Raw genomic sequence first — 17,770 nt, 5'->3', positions numbered from 1 at the left:
TCAGAGGTTGAATGGTTCTGAAGATTAGCTTCCACAGAGAGTTGGAGGAGGAGAGTTGCGACTTGGTAGCAAGAAAGAATAAGAAAAGGGTTAGGGCAATGACACAACTTTGGCATGCTTCATTTAACGTGATGAAATGGGGATGGGATAATGTGGGGGAAAGGGCTTTGAGGAATATGTAGCAGTAATAATAGTGTTAAAACAAATGTGCATAGAGTAATAGTCCAAAATTATGCTTTAGGTTTAAAAAAAGCTAAAAGTAATTGTTCTAGGAGAGAGGGGGAAAAAGGTAATGTGTAATTAAACTTTAGAAGAGGTACAATAGTATAACTTAAGAAGCACTTGGATGGGTACATGGATGGTTGGGGCTTGGAGGGACACGGGCTGAACACAGGAAATTGGGACAACGTGGCCAGCGTGGATTGGTTGGGCTGAAGGCCCTGTGTCCATGCTGTATTGCTCTTAGACTTTATGACAGATATGATCATATGGGTCAAATGAGTTTCTTATTTGTTCATGAAGTGTAATGAACAAACTGAATGAATTTTGCAGGTAGGAATTCATTCTGGACATCATAACATTGTAGCTCTTAATAGGAACATGACCTCAAGACTGGGAACTAAATGTATCGGTTTATAGGGTCGACAGGAAAGAACAGAAAATTTGAGGGAAATAATGACTTCATTGACTCAGGATGAAAACACTTCATTGATAAGATGTTAATAGGTAGTGGAGACTTTACAGTACAATAAAAGAAAAAGATTAAGACCGCAGTGGAGTAGCAAATTGCATATGCGAAGTTGCAAAAAGCATAACCACAGATTAGATAAGCACATAGCAAGAGCAAAGGGTTTTTAAATGGGGATTTTAATTCTCGTATTGATTAGGATCTATAGTAAGCTCATGCATGAAAGGCAATTAATTTCTTCATTGTTCATGGCTTCTTTTCAAAATAATATGTCCCAGAACCAAAAGAGTGCAGACCATTTTCATTCCAGCATGATCAATGATCCAGATGTAGTTAACAGCTTCACAATGCAAGAACATTTATTCAACGGTAGTCATAGTGGAAACTGGCTGTGAAGTGCCATCAGTTCCACATATACCACCCACCAAGTGTCAGGATATTTGGTACTCCCACATGATCATCCCAAGCTTGTTGGCGGAGCTCCACAAGCATTGCCTGACTGCACTCGTTCTGAATTCCATATGCAGCCCAGGGGTGAAGCATGAACTTGCTGAATTCCCAAAGAATTACACTGGGGACTCTACTCTTTTTAGTGCAGAAACAGTGAGCCATTAAATTTGAATAGAGGGACACCTGCAGAGAAGGACAGTATAAAGTAATTAAGATAGAGTTTGTTTCAATGTTTTAATTGTTTTAATTATTTAAAGTGATTTAACTTTCAAATTAATTATTTAATTTATTTGGAATGGTGTATCGATATCCTGAAACAGCTTTTACAGTCGGCATAGTATAGTCTCTGAGTATGACTTTACAAGCTGTGAAGAAAGTTTTTCAGCTGCAGGGCTTGTTCACGTGCCCAGATCAGGACCTTGCCATTTAGGGTTCCTGATAAGTCAATGATAGAGAATCCTTGAGAAGTGGGTCCACGGTTTCTCCACATGCAGCAAACATAGACAGCCCATCGGCTGGAAACAAGTGTGAGCCGAGTTGCAACTGCCTGGGTATCTCCTGGGTACTCCAGTTTCTTCCCACATTCCAAAGATGTGCTGTCCAATAGTTAATTGACCAATGTAAATTACCATTCATGCAAACTGATTTTTGGAGAATTGGGAGCAGTTAATGGGAATGAGAAAGAGAGAATAGGTTACAGGGAGGAAGGGGAATGTGATTGTTTTAAGACCTGGCACACACTCGGGCCAAACAACCTCCTCCTACACCGTAAAGAAGAAAAAAAACCAAATTCAATGGTAATGTCTAAAAGCAAGAAATTGCAAACATTAACAAGGATTCTAGGTAAAACTGACTTCCATGCATTAAGAGAGGCTATCCATGGAAAACATCTCAAATCTACTAGTGTTGAAACAAAAATATTTTCCCTAATGGGCAGTAGGTCAGCTTACCAACAGGAAAGCTGTGAATGGCTCAGGTCAAAAGGACAGCATAAAACTGAAAGGAAATGTGTACAAAAGCAGAAACTAGTACACATCTTGGTGACTACAAAGGATATAAAGAACAAAAGATTTTGCTAGTACTTGGAAACAAGTTTGAGATTCCTATGCAAAAAAAAAAGCAAACATTAAACTTTTCTACTCACAGATTTGGAATAATTGTCAATTCTTTCCACCACTGGTGTCTGCATCTGAGACATCCCAAAGGAACTAAATTAGCTCAGGAATGGGGATTTGCCAACATTTGAGTCAAGCAAAATAACAGAAATAACAAAATACTTACACTAAAAATATTTTCTATCCCAGGCCCTTAAAGGAAGTAGGTAGAAACAATACACAAGCCTATCTTATAACCTTTCAGAGTTCTCTTGATTCAGGAGCTATTCCTCCAGATTAGAGAGCTGGGACCCTGCTATTCAAGCAAGTTGAGAATGCGCCAATTAAGTGAAATGCTAATAAATCACTTGAGACTATAATTAAGGATGAACTAACAAACGTAAACATTTTCAGCTGCTTATAGAAAGCTAGATTTGATATTTTAAAGGCTATCTCATGCCTAATGAATTTGACTGAATGGGTAAGACTTTGAAGTCCACAACCAGTGCTGAAACATGTGATAAGTAAGGATTTGCCTTTAGCTGATCTGCTGGTGCGAACTTGCATGCAGAAGTAAGAGATGGATAGGATGTCGGGCACTATGTCCTGCATAAGTCCAGTTGTACTGAATGGTGGAAGAGACTACTTCAATTTCCATCTGCTTCAATTCCCATATTCCCAACAGAAGAACTGCTTCTGTTCCCATCTTCCAATAGTCCTGTGAACCCCCTCTATTAACACATTTGGTTCAACAAACTAATTCTTGTCTTTAGTTATTAAACAGTTTTTTCCAAATCTGAATCATTTTTTTGCCTTGGCACATGGTTTCTGAAATTATCCTTAACACCAATATTGGATTGAACTGTAGTGGCCTTTATTTTTGAATTGAGACATCACATTTGCAAACTACCATCACATTTGCAAACTCCATACTGAAGAAAGTTTGACTCTTCTCCCTTGCACTTCTTGTATTTTATTTGGACCTCTAATGAATTTTACTGAAAGTATTTGATTACTGATTTTCTTTTTCTTGATCTGTAAAATATCGAGAGCTCTTTCCCTTCCCTTCATAGGGATAAGCTGGTCTCCACCCCAAATTAGCAATGCGAGGCCATTGTGCCCAATTTAGATAACCTGTCTTTGCTCATTTACCATTTACTGACTTTTAGTTCCAAGCCACTTGGGCCAGATCTGTTTTGACTTGTACTTTTTTCCTGGGCACCTATGCAATTCAGATGATTTACTCAGCCTGATTTAAAGAGCGCATCCAGCTTCTGGAGTATGTTCAAATTTTCATCACAGTCCTACATTTTTATAATGACTCATTAACTAATGTATGATTTGTGTTATTGGCCACAATTGCCTTGTTTCATTTTTCATTTTTCTCTAGGTGTATTTTTCCTTTATTCAGAAAAAAAATCATTTCTTTAAACTAATGATGGATGCCTTCCACTAACCAACTATAACAGCTTTCCATTGTTAGCCACAGTTAGCAATGCTCCTTGAAAGTTGATAACTTAATAAAATATTTCATTTTTGCTTTTACTCAGTGCTGGTGTTGTAGTTAGATATCAGTAAAGAAGGCAGCAACGTTGGGCCTGAAACACGTGGCAATACACAAGTAGTGTATCTACCATTTACTGGTCCCTTTCTGGGACCAGTAAATGGTAGATAAACTGTACTGTGCATACCCAAATTAATACACTTCATCCTGTATGTAATTCCTTTAAATATGTACCAACAATGTTTCACAGATCATTTATTAATAACTTTATATTTAGAATAATTATATTCCATTGGTAAAAGAAACATTCTCTATAAAAGAGCAAGTGCCCTACTGTCATTTGCTGTAAGCATAGATTATTCTTCATTAAGCACTGACAGTAAGTTTATACGTTGGTGTGTACTTGATGTAGATAGAGTGTGTCGTTGGCTTTTAGAATAAAATGAGAGAGTCATTTTCACTTAAAACAGGTTTTATTCATGTTAGCAAATCCAAAGCAACACAAGCTAGTGGAAAGCAGTAAAAGTAGAAAAATCCACTCACTGGAATATGTTTGTAATCACACACAAAATATACATCGGATTCATCAACACAATTTTACAAGTGGTGCAGCAGTACAGAGTGGGTCACAGCAACATAGAGCAAGGAGTAAGTTTGGCAGGAATTGGGTAAAACAGCTATGAGCTTGTTTTTCTCATTTTTCAGAATAAAAATTAAGCACAGCATGAACCAGAACCTGTAGCCAGAGTTTACTTCAGCTAGTGTGTATTTGTGCACATAAGTGTGTCTTAAATGGGTGTGTGTTTGTTACTGCTACTGGAATGCGTTGACCAAGTTGGTAAAGGGGAAAGACAGGATCAATTAGAGTGGCACATTGACACATATCAATATATTGCATTCACAACAACCAATGACAGGCTTATGTTGAAAATCTTTAGATTAGCTATGGCTGCATGATGCTTCAAGATAATTGGACTATTATAGAACATTCAACAACTTTACCTTTTGACTCCAGATTCTTTAATGTTTTAACAAAATTATTTACAGCTTCAAGTCATAATCTTACTGATTTCAATTTGTTGTAAATACATTGCAAGTGTAGGGCACAACTTATGAAAGAGTTGCAAAGGGGAAGGCAATTATCAGGTTTAAGTTTGCCATTTTGTTTAGCCATCATATGGTTAAAAAGCCTCCAAAAGAGGATGTCCTGAAAACTAATGAAACAATTTTCAGGGAGAGTACAATAGACTGATGTGACTACATATTGTGTTTAGCCCAACTGTTCAGAAATGAACTGTTAGGAAAATATGGCCCCTGAACAAAAGGTATTGATCACCAGTGGAATGAGTTTATCAAGATTGTACATGTCTTCTATTCGATCTTGACATATTGTCAACTAAACGTGGAGTAAAACATATTCTTCAAAAATGATCTAAATACTGCTTTACTAAAAATCAGTTACTTCATTCTTTCATTTCATGGGCAGATAAATAAAACACAACTGTGAACAATTAGACCTATGTTGTCTTCAAATTGTGGATAAATCAAGAGTCCATTTAAAAATACATTCTGTTGAACTGTTCTCCCTGCTGCTGTGCACTGCATTTTAGGGATCACTTCTGGGGCATTGAGCATTGCTTTGGCTGCATTAGGTGCTTATCCCTTGAAACTGGATAGAATTGCATCTTTTTTTTATGAAAACCGAGCCTAAAAGTATTAGTTTAGATTTGATTACCTTGGAGATAGTGAAATAGCACTTACTGGGAAATTAGGTTGTGTACTTCTGCGCACTATTCTCATTTGGGTATATGACATTCTTCTGGTGTTAGATATGCATCTTACTACATCACTATTTGGTCAACACCCCTCTCCACTCTTTTCAGCATAATTTGGAGCTTTAGGATGCAACAAAGATGGTTGTTGATCACCATTTTTTGCTGGGACACATCACATTACTTGGTTGCTTTTTCTGTCACTGAAAGGGACACCCTGCTGACACTGGAGAAGCTTGACTGGGCAGCTTCAGAACTGACTTCAGGCTGCTCAGACAAATCCCAAGGTCCATGGAGTCTGCTTGAACTAACAAGGAGTGGTTTCTCCAGAACATTAGCAGCTGAGCTACTCGATGTGGAAACGGGAAGCACAACCTAGCACTCTTGGCAGTTGGCACCGGGGGAGAGCAGTGTGCAGATCTGGAGCTGACCTACATGAGGCTCAGGCTGAATGAGAGCAAGGGGACAAGGCAGGTTATCAGAAGTGCCAGCAGAAGAGCAACACCCTCTCCTCCCAGCTGAGCCTCGGAGAAAGGGATCGATCACACAGGCTAGAAGTGACTCCCTGATAGGAAGACAATTTTCATAATGAAGCTGCAAAAACATTGTTCCCCAATCCAGGCGCAGTGATTGTCTCCATATTCTAATCCTTAACATCAACATTATTTACTAATAATCATTGGAGAGAATGCCCAGGTTACACGAAACTCCCTTTGCAGGAGCACCTGTACTGATTATAACACTTTAATGATCTTATTACAGAAATCGCTTGTTACAATTGTTTTCAGTGCAGGACAGCTCATCCTGACACACTGCATGAGGACATGAAATTACTTGTGAATGAGTTGGGATTTTCATATCAGGAGGAGACAGCTGGAGCCAGTTCCTCCAGCCTGTTCTGTTGGTGGCCATAATGGGTTTCCTGACCCCACTTGGCGTACAGGACCTCCCTCATGACATTTATCTCACTGATGCCACTGTCAAGTCTCTTCCACAATATCTGGGAGCTGTCTCCTTCCCCCGAAGCCTCTGTCACCTCCACGGAAACCACATTGTGTGCCTATAGTTCGATTGCCCAGAGGTGCCTTTAATGTTGGTGCACACAGCAAATTGTTGGAAATGTTCAATGGGTGTGATCCCACTGGGAATCATGTATGTCTCATTTCAGCATATGTTTATGGGCCTAAACTGCCAGACTTTCCTGACACCGTTTAAAATGTCTGTTTAGCTAGTTTCATGATTGTTTTTTGTTAAATAAAGACACCAAAAGGGTGTTTGTGCTATGTACAGCACAAGGTTGGGACACTAACAAAAATTGCAAAATCCAGTTTGAAGGCATGATTGTTGTACATGTTGATTCGGGATGCATAGGGATTGCAGATGTGTGTGTTCTGTTGTGTGGGTAAGTTAAGGTCCACTGTTAACTGGCGTTGGGGCCCTGCAGATAGATTGTATGGCATTCAGAATAGGATTGAGGAAGTACTGAGGCTTTGGTTCAGCAGTTTTCTGAATACCTTTGGATAATTCAGTGGGAAAGATTGGGGAGATATTGATGACTGTACTGGTGGAGGAAACAATGTGGATAGATTGTCACTTGGACCAAGTCCATCCATGTTATTTGAAATAAGCTCTTTACCAGATCTGCATTATTCAAACAGGGATTTAGATTACATAGAGTAAATTGTTTGGGTTCATCTATAGTCTAAATATATTTAATTCACTTATTCCCCTTTAACATGAATTACAAAAATCACACATAAATGCTGTGAAAAGTGAATTTGGAGCGTAAGTGATACACTAGCTTTTTTTAAATCTATGTTTTAAAAAAAATGTAAAATGGTAAAAACGTAAGGCACAAAACCAGCAAATGTAAGGCCTTTTTCCACAGGGTATATAGTGATCACCAGTGGCCAATGTGAACCATGCTCATCTGTTATCCTTTTGAAAGGTTTCTCCTTGAGTTTTGTAAAACTTGAGGCATTTACACAAATTTGTTCAAACAAAATGTTTTTTTTCAAAAATTAGAGTCATAGATCGAATTAACAGAATTGAAAACACTGTGCCGCATCATCTGAATTATTCACCTAAATGTAGATACTCCGCAGTATATTCCAACAGAATGGAGATATTGGTAGCATTTACTTATTACACCTAATCTTTTGAGAGAAGCATTAAAGGGCTTTTGTTTAAAGTTGTGCAGTTCAAAAACTCTGATGGCTCAGTTTGAAAGAGAAAAATGTCATTTCTGTGAGGTCTCTTATAAATTGCTTGGGGCCTATCAGTGCATTAGCACACTGTTCCTCTCAAACATATTATATACCCACTTAAATAGAAAATTTCCCACATTTCTCGACAACCGTAACTTAAGGTTATAACTTGTAATAAATGCTCATACACTACGTTGAGGTGACAGTGCATGTGAGGATGTGCATCTCTTTCTCAAGCATGCTTCATGACCCAAATACAGGCATTACCATCAAGATGCAGCAACAACAATAAAACAGTCCTACTCACTCACTGGTATATAATAACCAGGTGCAGTCATTGCTCTCAGCAGTGTGTAAAAAAAATAATATAAACCTTCTTAAGATCAATCAGATTTAATAGCTGATGATACCAGTGACTAAAACTTTGCATTTATGAAGCTGCTTTCATGCTGAACTGTAGCACAGCACTCTCTATAATGAATCACATTTTTAACTTTGAATCGTGTCAACTAGAATTGATGCAATACATTCATATGTGTTTCATTATTGATAAGCCATGCCTAATATTTTCAAGTGGGGGAAGAGGGATGTATGATCTAAAATTAGTTTTTGAAACATAGCATTATAACATTGAAGTATTTTTTGTTATACAGATTTCAACTATGTAATTTTGGTACAATTTATTTGTTCTCAATCAAGTATCTAATTGGGGAAATCCCATAAGATCTCCATGAGAGAGACACTCTGAACTTTCAATATTTTTCCAGAGGAGCTGTTCATTCATCACTGCAAAACATGAATATTCACCTCCTGCAGTATCTGGTTATTCATAAAAAGTAACGGCGAGAGTATGAAGGCAGTGCATTTGTGCAGAATACTAAACATTTGAAATCTAGAGATTGTTCAGGTTTCCACAAATAATTCTACATTCTCAGAATACCTTTATTGCAATTTATTATTTTCCATCAGTTTTCATGTAGAATAAATACTAGTTATGGGCCACTGGTCTAATAAGCCAGTCAGTTCCCTAATTATATTTAATTGTCCTTGCATTGTAATTGGCTGACAGCAATGGAGAATAGGATTATTTTTTCCTTGCATCTGGTGAAAAGTAGTCAGACCTCCAGATATACTCTGCTTCAACAAATAAATTAAAACTTCATGTTTTAAACATATGCCCATCTCTAAACCAGGTAAAAATATGAAAAAATCTTACAAATCAAATTAACACTGAACATAGGCATGAGAGTAAAAGGAGATGAAAGAGTAGACAAAATAAGAATATTTTACAAGAAACTATTTGAACCTCTCTTGCGTATTGGAGATTATCACATTAGAATTGGTTGTCAAATTGGAGTAATATTATGGTTGTGTATGGTTTTGGTCTCCTGATTCAAGGAAGGATATAATTGTCTTGGAGGCAGTGCCAAGAAAGTTAACTGGGTTTGAAGGGTTTGTATCATCGAATGATTTGTTTCCCAGAAATTAATTGAATGAGAGGTGAGTTTATCAAAACAAGATTTTGAGGGAGCTTACCGGATGATGCCAGGATGTTTCCATTGTTAGGAGAATCTACACCTGGAAGTCAGTTTCCTGGTGCAGTAATGCCAATATAAGACGGAGACAAATAATTTCTCCTAGAGAGATGTAAATCTTTGAAGTACTCTTCTTCAGAGTTGTGAATGCTGAATCATACATTTTGCACCATGAGTGTTTTGAGGGTTATTGGGATTAGGCAGGAGAGTGAAAATAGGGCCAGTGACCAAATTGGCCATGATCATCTTTCAGTGGCAGAATAGACTGAAGGAGCTGTATTGCCTACTACTGCTACTTCAATCATTATTACCTATTGTTAACAAAGTGGCTTAAAACATTACTGGCAAATAAAACATAGTTCTGTTTGTATCTAACCTTCATGTAAGCCAAGTATACTTGATGATCGACAGGATCCTGAGTACACTGGACATGTACAACAGTTGCACTGCAAATTGCACTATGAGTGGTGTGGGGTGGGTGGAGCAGAAGCTATGATTACTGTAGAGAGGAATTGTAATCTTCTGTATTCATTTATTCACATATGTGGATCCGATGGTTCTTTGTATTGATCTACAAAACATTCACCATCTTTTGCTGTCCCTCAGTTCACTGCTGTATTATGATCTGGCTCTCCGGGTGTGAAGTGTTAATGGTAGAGACAAAAGGCTTGAGTGGAAGCAATGTGCAAGAGATATGTATGTGAAAGAACACAAGGTATTTGGTAGCTGGAGGGGGAAAAATGGAGCTAACCCCTACAATATTATTATATACTGAACACCTCCTTAGGCATTCCTAATGCTGCAATCAGACGCAAAGGAGGTTTTTGTTGTCAACCTTTAAATTACGAGTGACTCTCATAAGAAAAATGTCAGTCTCAATTGTGCTACTGGTTATATTATTCCTGCCCTAAAATTTCTCATTGATTAGGAAAACATTCCTTATCAAAGTGTAATAGTTGTCCTAAAAACTTATTCTAGTAAATCATGTCTTACAATTCACTGTTAAGCACTACTGCCTCATGTTTTATTTGTTGTTATCAAAAAGTTAGATCCTTTTTATTGTTTCAGTGTATAGATAATCTTATCTCAGCTGTCTTTGGCACAGTGACCGTGTCCCACGTGATACAGAACTTGGCTGGACCATAATTCAATTTAAATTAAATTTAGTTGTTTTGGGACATTATCCTCAAGTGCAAAGGAGTCAGATAATCATCATAGCTTTACTGAAGTAGGGTTGATTGTTAAATAGTTAAGTTTTGAGAAATGACCCATCCCTGCCAGCCTTACTGAAATTCCTCAACATGTGACATTAGCAGGATTCAATCAGCCATGGCATGCTTCAAACAGCTTTCTGCATTTTACAGGCCTGCTTATTCCTTGTTGCACAGAAATATTTACAATACAATCCTTCAATCACAAAACTTTACAGAGACTCCACAGTTCAAGCAGAGCATCATGGGATTACTGACCACCAGAAACAACATTACCACAACTTAACTAAAGAACCAAATTATTCATTCTGATGTAATTTCTAAAGCTGAGAATAAATAAAATGTGAGTAAAGTACTTAATTCAGTAACTTTTTATTAATGTTTTGCTCACAGCAAGGGAGAGAAAATGCAAACTATTGTTTTTACCAACACGTTCTGCTTGGGATTTAAATATTCTCTGAACAGTTCAGTAGATAATGGACCAAGATTACTGCCCATCAATATCTCACTGACCTATTTGTTTTCGAACTCATCATTCATGCCTGATAAAAAATATTCCCCAAGCTTTTATGGAGATAACACATAATATATTAAGTTATTGGTCTTTGGCCTTTCCCCTCAGTTCAAAGCAGTGACAAAGAAACTAAAACAAATCCCTCAGCTTTTGATTTTGTATACTGTAGCACCTTTTAAGGGTGCCTGCAACATATGAACTGATTTGGTGACCCCTAAACTGCTGTAAATATTTATTTAGAAAGAAAATTATAATTGAAACATAAATGTTACAAATCTTATCTTGTGTATAGTTTAATAAGAAAGGATTTTCCACTGAACAATATGTCAGTGGAATAAAGCATCAATAATTGTTATAAATCTATTTTATCACAAAGTTGATAACCTGAACAATCACTTACATTTTTGTTTAAGCTTCTGCTTTAGTATTGTAGTGTTTGGCACTTTTTAGACATTAAGCTGTTTCATAGATGCCAAAAGGACATTGCTGCCTTGAAATAGTTAAACATTAAACAATAAATAAAAGATAGCCATTAGCTATACTATGCTCTCAGACACTATTATAAAGAATGAAAAGAGTAGTGAATTGGCAACCATTCTAACCCACACCCAACGAAATTTGGACATGACATAAAACAGGCAGACGATTTATTATGAGCACCTTTGGAAATATCAGCATATTTCAGTTTCAGTACTGTTTTCGTCAGCAATAGATAGCCTTTCTTCAGTCTAGATTGCATCATTCTAGTGTGCTGAAACAGTATGGAATTACGTGCACAATGGAGATACTCACTGAATATGAAGTTGTGGTAATGTTGGAAAATATGTGGTAGCTTCAAAGCAGTAATGCCACTGAGTAACCATAGAGTCATTATAAGTACATAGCCATGGGATCCCATTCATTTGATTTGCTTTCCTTGGAAAAGCATTTAACAGATGAGACATTTTACTTGAGGGATGATGGAAGGATTTGGCAGATTCTGAGTCACACCTTCATTAGGCAATGGCATGGGGGGAAACTGCACGTCTGAGGGTAGAGCCCTCCCACAAGGGAGAGGATGTCTGCATCAACTAGGGAATTTATATTAAAAAAAAGTGTTAAAGAAAAAAGCTGTGGTAAAGTTGCTTCTGTGGAGTATCTATGCTAATCCCATCTTTAATGAAAGCTGTACAAAAACCATATCCTGTACCAACCGTTAAACCAAAAAATTTGCAAAATATTAGACTTAACCCATCACAGCATTAGAAACATGAACCACGTTGGAATTAAATCAAACTATAGAATTCAAATTAGAACTACACACCATTTTAATTTTTTTGCTTTTTTTTTTACAGTTATGTCATAAGTTATTTGCATCCAGTTTTGGGCAATCTTTGCAGAAAAAATGTTTAAATTGTTTTTTGCACATTTTTCATCGTGATTATAAATAAGCTTCATGATCACAAATTGAACTGTTTGAGGAATATACTCATTGTTGCATGTTGGAGACTGTAACTCCCATTTGGATTGCTCCTTCATTCAGATTTACATTCGATCAATAAACCACTGGTGTAATGGCAAACTTTTTCATACAGAATTTGAGATTACCATTTGTATATAATATTGATCTTATTTCAAACAAGATAAACTAGTCTCTTTCAAACTGTTTTAGTATTCCAGTAAAATCTCCTCCTATTGTTGAACACAGCAAAGAATTACTTTTGCACTAGAAATGAAAAGTCTATTTTCTTTCACCTTTTACCAACATCCATCTCTAGAACTGCAATGCTAAATATTGATTATATAGAGAAATTCAAAAAAGTTACAGTGCACCACAACATGTTATAGGACCATTATGAACTGAAAAGTGTATTAGTTCTTATTAAAGTGGGATAAAATGCTACCACTGCTCCCAAGTCATCTTGTATGTATGTACAGAGCAACTAACTGTCACAAGGAAAACTAGCATGGTCGAAAGCTAGCAACATAAGGGCACCCATCTCAAATATACATTGACATAAATTAGAAAAAAAATTTTTAGCATCTGAAATGCAATTTTGCTTTATATCTCTTAAAAGATAAGCAACTATTATGACCTATTGAATTGATGCCCTGTGGACTCATTCCATGAACATATCACATGTTTATGAATTTGGAGTGACATGCATGCTCTGTGGCTGCAGTGATTATTAGAAAGTCTTGTGTGTTAGTTCAGAGCTATTGGGTCTTGTGTATGTTAACTAAAATTAGTATGTTACACCTAAAGCTTAACAAGGAGAAGTTTATGACCAATGATGTTTCATTTCCTCTGTCCACAAAGTTCAGACCAATACCCACATAACACTCAGATTTAATCTCTCTACATTCTCTCATCAAAGCCTATGGTCTTCCGAGAGGACCCATTTGAAGGACATGACCACTTTGATTTTCTTCTAGTCGTGTTCAGACATTTAAGCAAAAACAGACATTGTGTTTTTAAAAATAGTCCAAGTTTTTACATGGGCAAGATTTTTAGTTGTTAGATTTTTTTACATTTTAATAAATAAATTGAAATTATAATCCATTTAGCACTGTGTTAAAAGTAAACACCTGAATTGGTGTCATGGGCATCATGACCCATGATATCACGAGTTTTAAAATTAGTCAGGCAGATCATTGTCTAAACCATTGCAAGTTATTATATATAACCTGTACTTTGCAAATTATTTAATGTCCTTCATAATTGTGACGGGATAAATCAGTCAGAGTTGCAATTAACTAAATGACTCACTTTAATGTTGTCTTGGTTGATATCGCTGGTTGAAAATCCATGACCAAATGGATATTTCCCCAACAGAAATCAAGAGAACCTAAACACATTTTTTAATAGTTTATTCTCTAATGGGTGACAGAGGCATAGTTCTCTAATCTGGTAAGTATATGTCTTTTTTTTACACAGGTTAGATAGGGCAGACCGTTAATGACATTTTTACTTCAACCAATAGTTTGAAAATATTCCACAAGCTTTGCAATTTTTAAAAACTAGGTTAAGCACATTATTGAAGAAAAGGGCGCCATCGGAATTGCATTCCTTTTTTTGAGCAAATTGATTTTCTTCAGCAAGAATTTACCCTTTGAACCGTACTGCTGAACATCAGTGTCTATGCCTAAATATTGTGGGTGATTCATTAATATATAATCAGTACATTTAATGATAAGCTTGCTTCATACATCACCCCCAATATTACTCCAGTAATATAATATAGTGAATGGGTCACTTGGCACCAACGAATACAGGGTTGTGTTTTGAGCTAATTATATGTCATCATTCAGACCCAAAACAAAGGGTTAGATCCGTGTGAATGTAAACATTAGCAAAAATGACAGAGGAGAAAAAAATTCTTTTTACACAATATTTGAAACTCATGAGCAAATGTCGATCATTTTGTATCTAATACACCCTTGACCTTTTTCTATTCTAAAAGCTTTTCTAGCAATATGTTTTTTGTGCGGTGTCATGCACCATCTTGAAATACAAATAATCTCCTCTTTCCTTGCGGTCAGTTTTCATATTATTAACATTTGTAAATTAGACAAACTAGAGTTGCTGCTAGCAGCCACAGTGATATGGTGACACCTGCTAATCCAGTGCCTGAGTCTCGCATGGAACCTGGTCCTGTATAAGTGAGAAAGAGAAATAGTGTTAATATTTATTCAAAACTTAAATTGAACATTTTTATCAGTAGATATTAATTGCACACTTTTTCTCGTGTATTTTGGATACTTCTTCAGAACGTTTTTTGACTAAGTAAAGAGCATCCCTCTCTTAAAACCAGATATCAAAGAAAATTCTCTATTGCCCCTAAAGCATGCCCCAGCAGGACATGCCGTATTATAAGTTATCATGTTGAATAAGATGCTGCTCATAAAAACTATTGTCTCAGTCATCAGTGGTTCTGACTTCGTTTAAACCTGTCAATACTATGAAATATGCACACTTTTGGGAATCATTCTAATTACAGAAATGAAAGATTTGTCATGTGATTCAATTAGTATGTAAAGAACAAATTAAATTAAGGGTTGAGAAATACTGAAGAATAACACAGCAGTAGCAAAAGAAATCACATGCTCAATTGATCATTAACTTCATTTTCTTTTGTCAAAAGTTTTGTCAGATTAAACACTGAAATAATCTGTGGCCATTTTATGTCAAGAAATGTACAATGTACATTCAAACCCAAGTTAAATTCAAGCCTTCTCATTAGAAGAAAACAAATTATTTACTGTGTGAGGGAGATTATTCCTGATTCTGATTTCTAGTAAAATATTGTTTACTGATTTTGCTCAATATAACTATATTATTAATTTCCCTGTTCTGTTTATGATATCAGTAACATATCTGAAAAAAAAATTCTCTTCTAAGCAGTCAGAGACTTTGCTTCATGATTGTCTACTGCAATAGAATAACAAGGTGTCCAATAGGTTGCACAGTTATATACTGTTATGGTTCATATTAAATTCACCAAGACGTTTTCATGATGAAATCACAAAACACTGAGAATGGAGCAAGTAGGCATAGAAATAGCATATTATTTGGTTTGAATTAACCAACATTTTAAGCCAAACCAGAAAAAAGCCCTTTTAAGAATAAGTGCAATGTAAGTTAGAACCTTTCAAAGCAACCTGAAGTCCAATATGGTTGTTGCCCTTACAGCATCTGACAGGGAAAAGTACCACCTGGAGAGTGACAAACTCATTTAACATGAATTTGTATATTACTACACCACAGGATTTTAACCATAGTGATCTTATTTCATTACACATTATATAAAAGTGAGTGAAACAGCAATAGACATGAGAAATTGAGGAGGTTTCAAATCAATATCAACAATAAGGTGGTATCTGTGGAGTGAAAAACAGTTAACAGTTTAGTCAATGACCTTTCATCGGGAGCAGAGAAAATTAAAGTCAATAAGCTCTTGCAGCTAATGATGAATTGACCGTGGGATCACATTTTTATTATTGTGAGATATTCTTCAGTATATCCAAGTTTGAATACAAGATATTCTCAAACATTCAAGATCTATTAAAATATCTGTCCAAATTATTTTAAAACTGAAACACTTAAATACAAGAAAACTTCTAAATAATCCAAAACAATGTTTTAACCTCTGTCACAAACCAGCAACAAAAGAAACACACTGAGCATGATTCAGTGTTAAAAACTATTTTATTAATCACTACTTATGGTAATACGTAAAATAAAAGTAAAAAAAAATGTTAGTATGTTAGAATTCAAGAATGTTAAACCTCGAACGTTAACCCCAAAACTAAACTCTTCGTGTGTGTGTGTGACAAAGTCCAAAACTCCCAGTTCCGGAATGGTTCTTAAAGTTCAGTTCCGCAAGCCATAAGGTGAAACATGAGCAAGGGCTTCTTCAACAACCACCGTTGTCTGAAGATAAGATGTAGATGTAGAAAAACATAGAGAGAGTACATACGAAATCCTAATGTTCCACGATGGAACCCAAACGACACTTCAGTGTTTACTCGGTAGTGACTTCCTCACCCCGAAAAGCATCCGAACCGTGGTCGTCCACATACAAATACCTGTTTCCTTCTACAGGTCAGCAACAAAGTGAACTCCACCGGATTACTTCCAACTTCCATACATGGATTTCAGTGGCAAACACAGTTATTGTTTCTCATCCATCGATAGAGAAAACAAGCAGGCTGGTGTCTCTCTCCCTTCTCTCTCTCTCTTTCTTCTTCTTCTTCTTCCACAACGTCATTACGTCCTTTATCTTCTATTGACGTAAGCACGCCCCACACACACATACACACACACTCTCTATCTTAAAGGGACTTTCACTGAGTCCATAACACCTCTAAATTGCCAAAGATTAACCACGGCCCCTTGCTCTTTTCAAGTGTGCTAGTCGAACAGGCATGGGTTGTTCTTAATTGTAAAGAAATTGCCTGGCTTTATGGCCTTCACTGGCAGTCAAGAAAAGTCTGCTGAACAGCTGCCAGCAATTTAAGGACTATAATGTTCACATATGTTTGCCAAAATCCTAAACCTATTGGCATTCATGTGGGGAAATGCTAGCAGTTCTGAAAGGAATTACTTACATTTCCTTGCCTGTCAAAGATGTGCAAGTTTTTTTTTATAAATGCAGGCTCACTTTCCCCAGCTACACATTCAATGGCCATTCTGTCCTTGAAATGAGAACGAGCAAAGAAATCCATCTAGTCTTAAATTAATAATGCAGGAGCATCAAGTTAATTAGTTTTCGAAGGTAGAAGACTTACTTTTCGTTTCGAATAGCCTCTCAGTGTCTGCTTAGACAAATTTGCAGTTATACTAATGTGAAGAAGCTTGGCCCTTGGGTGATCCAAGAAACCACCTTCTTAACATGACCTGCTAAGCCTGAGATTGTACAAAGTGTACTAACCCTGTACAAATTTGTTTTGAATTACCATTGTGATCTATTTGAACCTTTTGAGCTGCCAGTTATCACAAAGAGATTGTTAGATTTAAACTTTGCAGGATTTAACTGTAAAGAAATGTTATGAGTTCAAGCACAGGCAACATGGGTCAAGTCCAGTATGACACAGTCATGTTCCAAATCTCCATGAAGAATGATCGCATCAGCAGCTGCAATAACATTGCTTTAATCCTTTCTTGGCTTGAACCTTATGCGGTATGATTGAAGAAGATTCAAGTACAGTTACATTTGTGCAGCTGATGAATTTATAAATAAACTTTAGTCATTATCCATATGATTTGCTGCCAAAGATAATGAGTATCACTTGAACATATTTACATTTATCCTA

The 17,770-nt window shown here is 36.4% G+C and overlaps 1 protein-coding gene across 5 annotated transcripts in view; it reads right to left on the bottom strand.

Annotated features, from left to right (window-relative positions):
* Positions 1-4,205: 4,205 nt before the first annotated feature.
* Positions 4,206-17,770, bottom strand: part of lsamp (limbic system associated membrane protein) — a 1,650,453-nt gene continuing 1,636,888 nt past the window's right edge. For all 5 annotated transcript variants that reach the window (XM_052013654.1, XM_052013653.1, XM_052013652.1 and 2 more), the window contains one exon: positions 4,206-14,609. In XM_052013654.1, coding sequence (XP_051869614.1) covers positions 14,501-14,609 — 109 coding nt within the window. In that variant the 3' untranslated portion in view covers positions 4,206-14,500. The remainder of the gene's footprint in view (positions 14,610-17,770) is intronic.

Source organism: Pristis pectinata, chromosome 4 (assembly GCF_009764475.1).
Source record: "Pristis pectinata isolate sPriPec2 chromosome 4, sPriPec2.1.pri, whole genome shotgun sequence".
NCBI classification, from domain to species: Eukaryota; Metazoa; Chordata; class Chondrichthyes; order Rhinopristiformes; family Pristidae; genus Pristis; species Pristis pectinata.
Note: the sequence above shows the minus strand (reverse complement) of the source record. Positions and strands in the feature narration are given on the sequence as shown.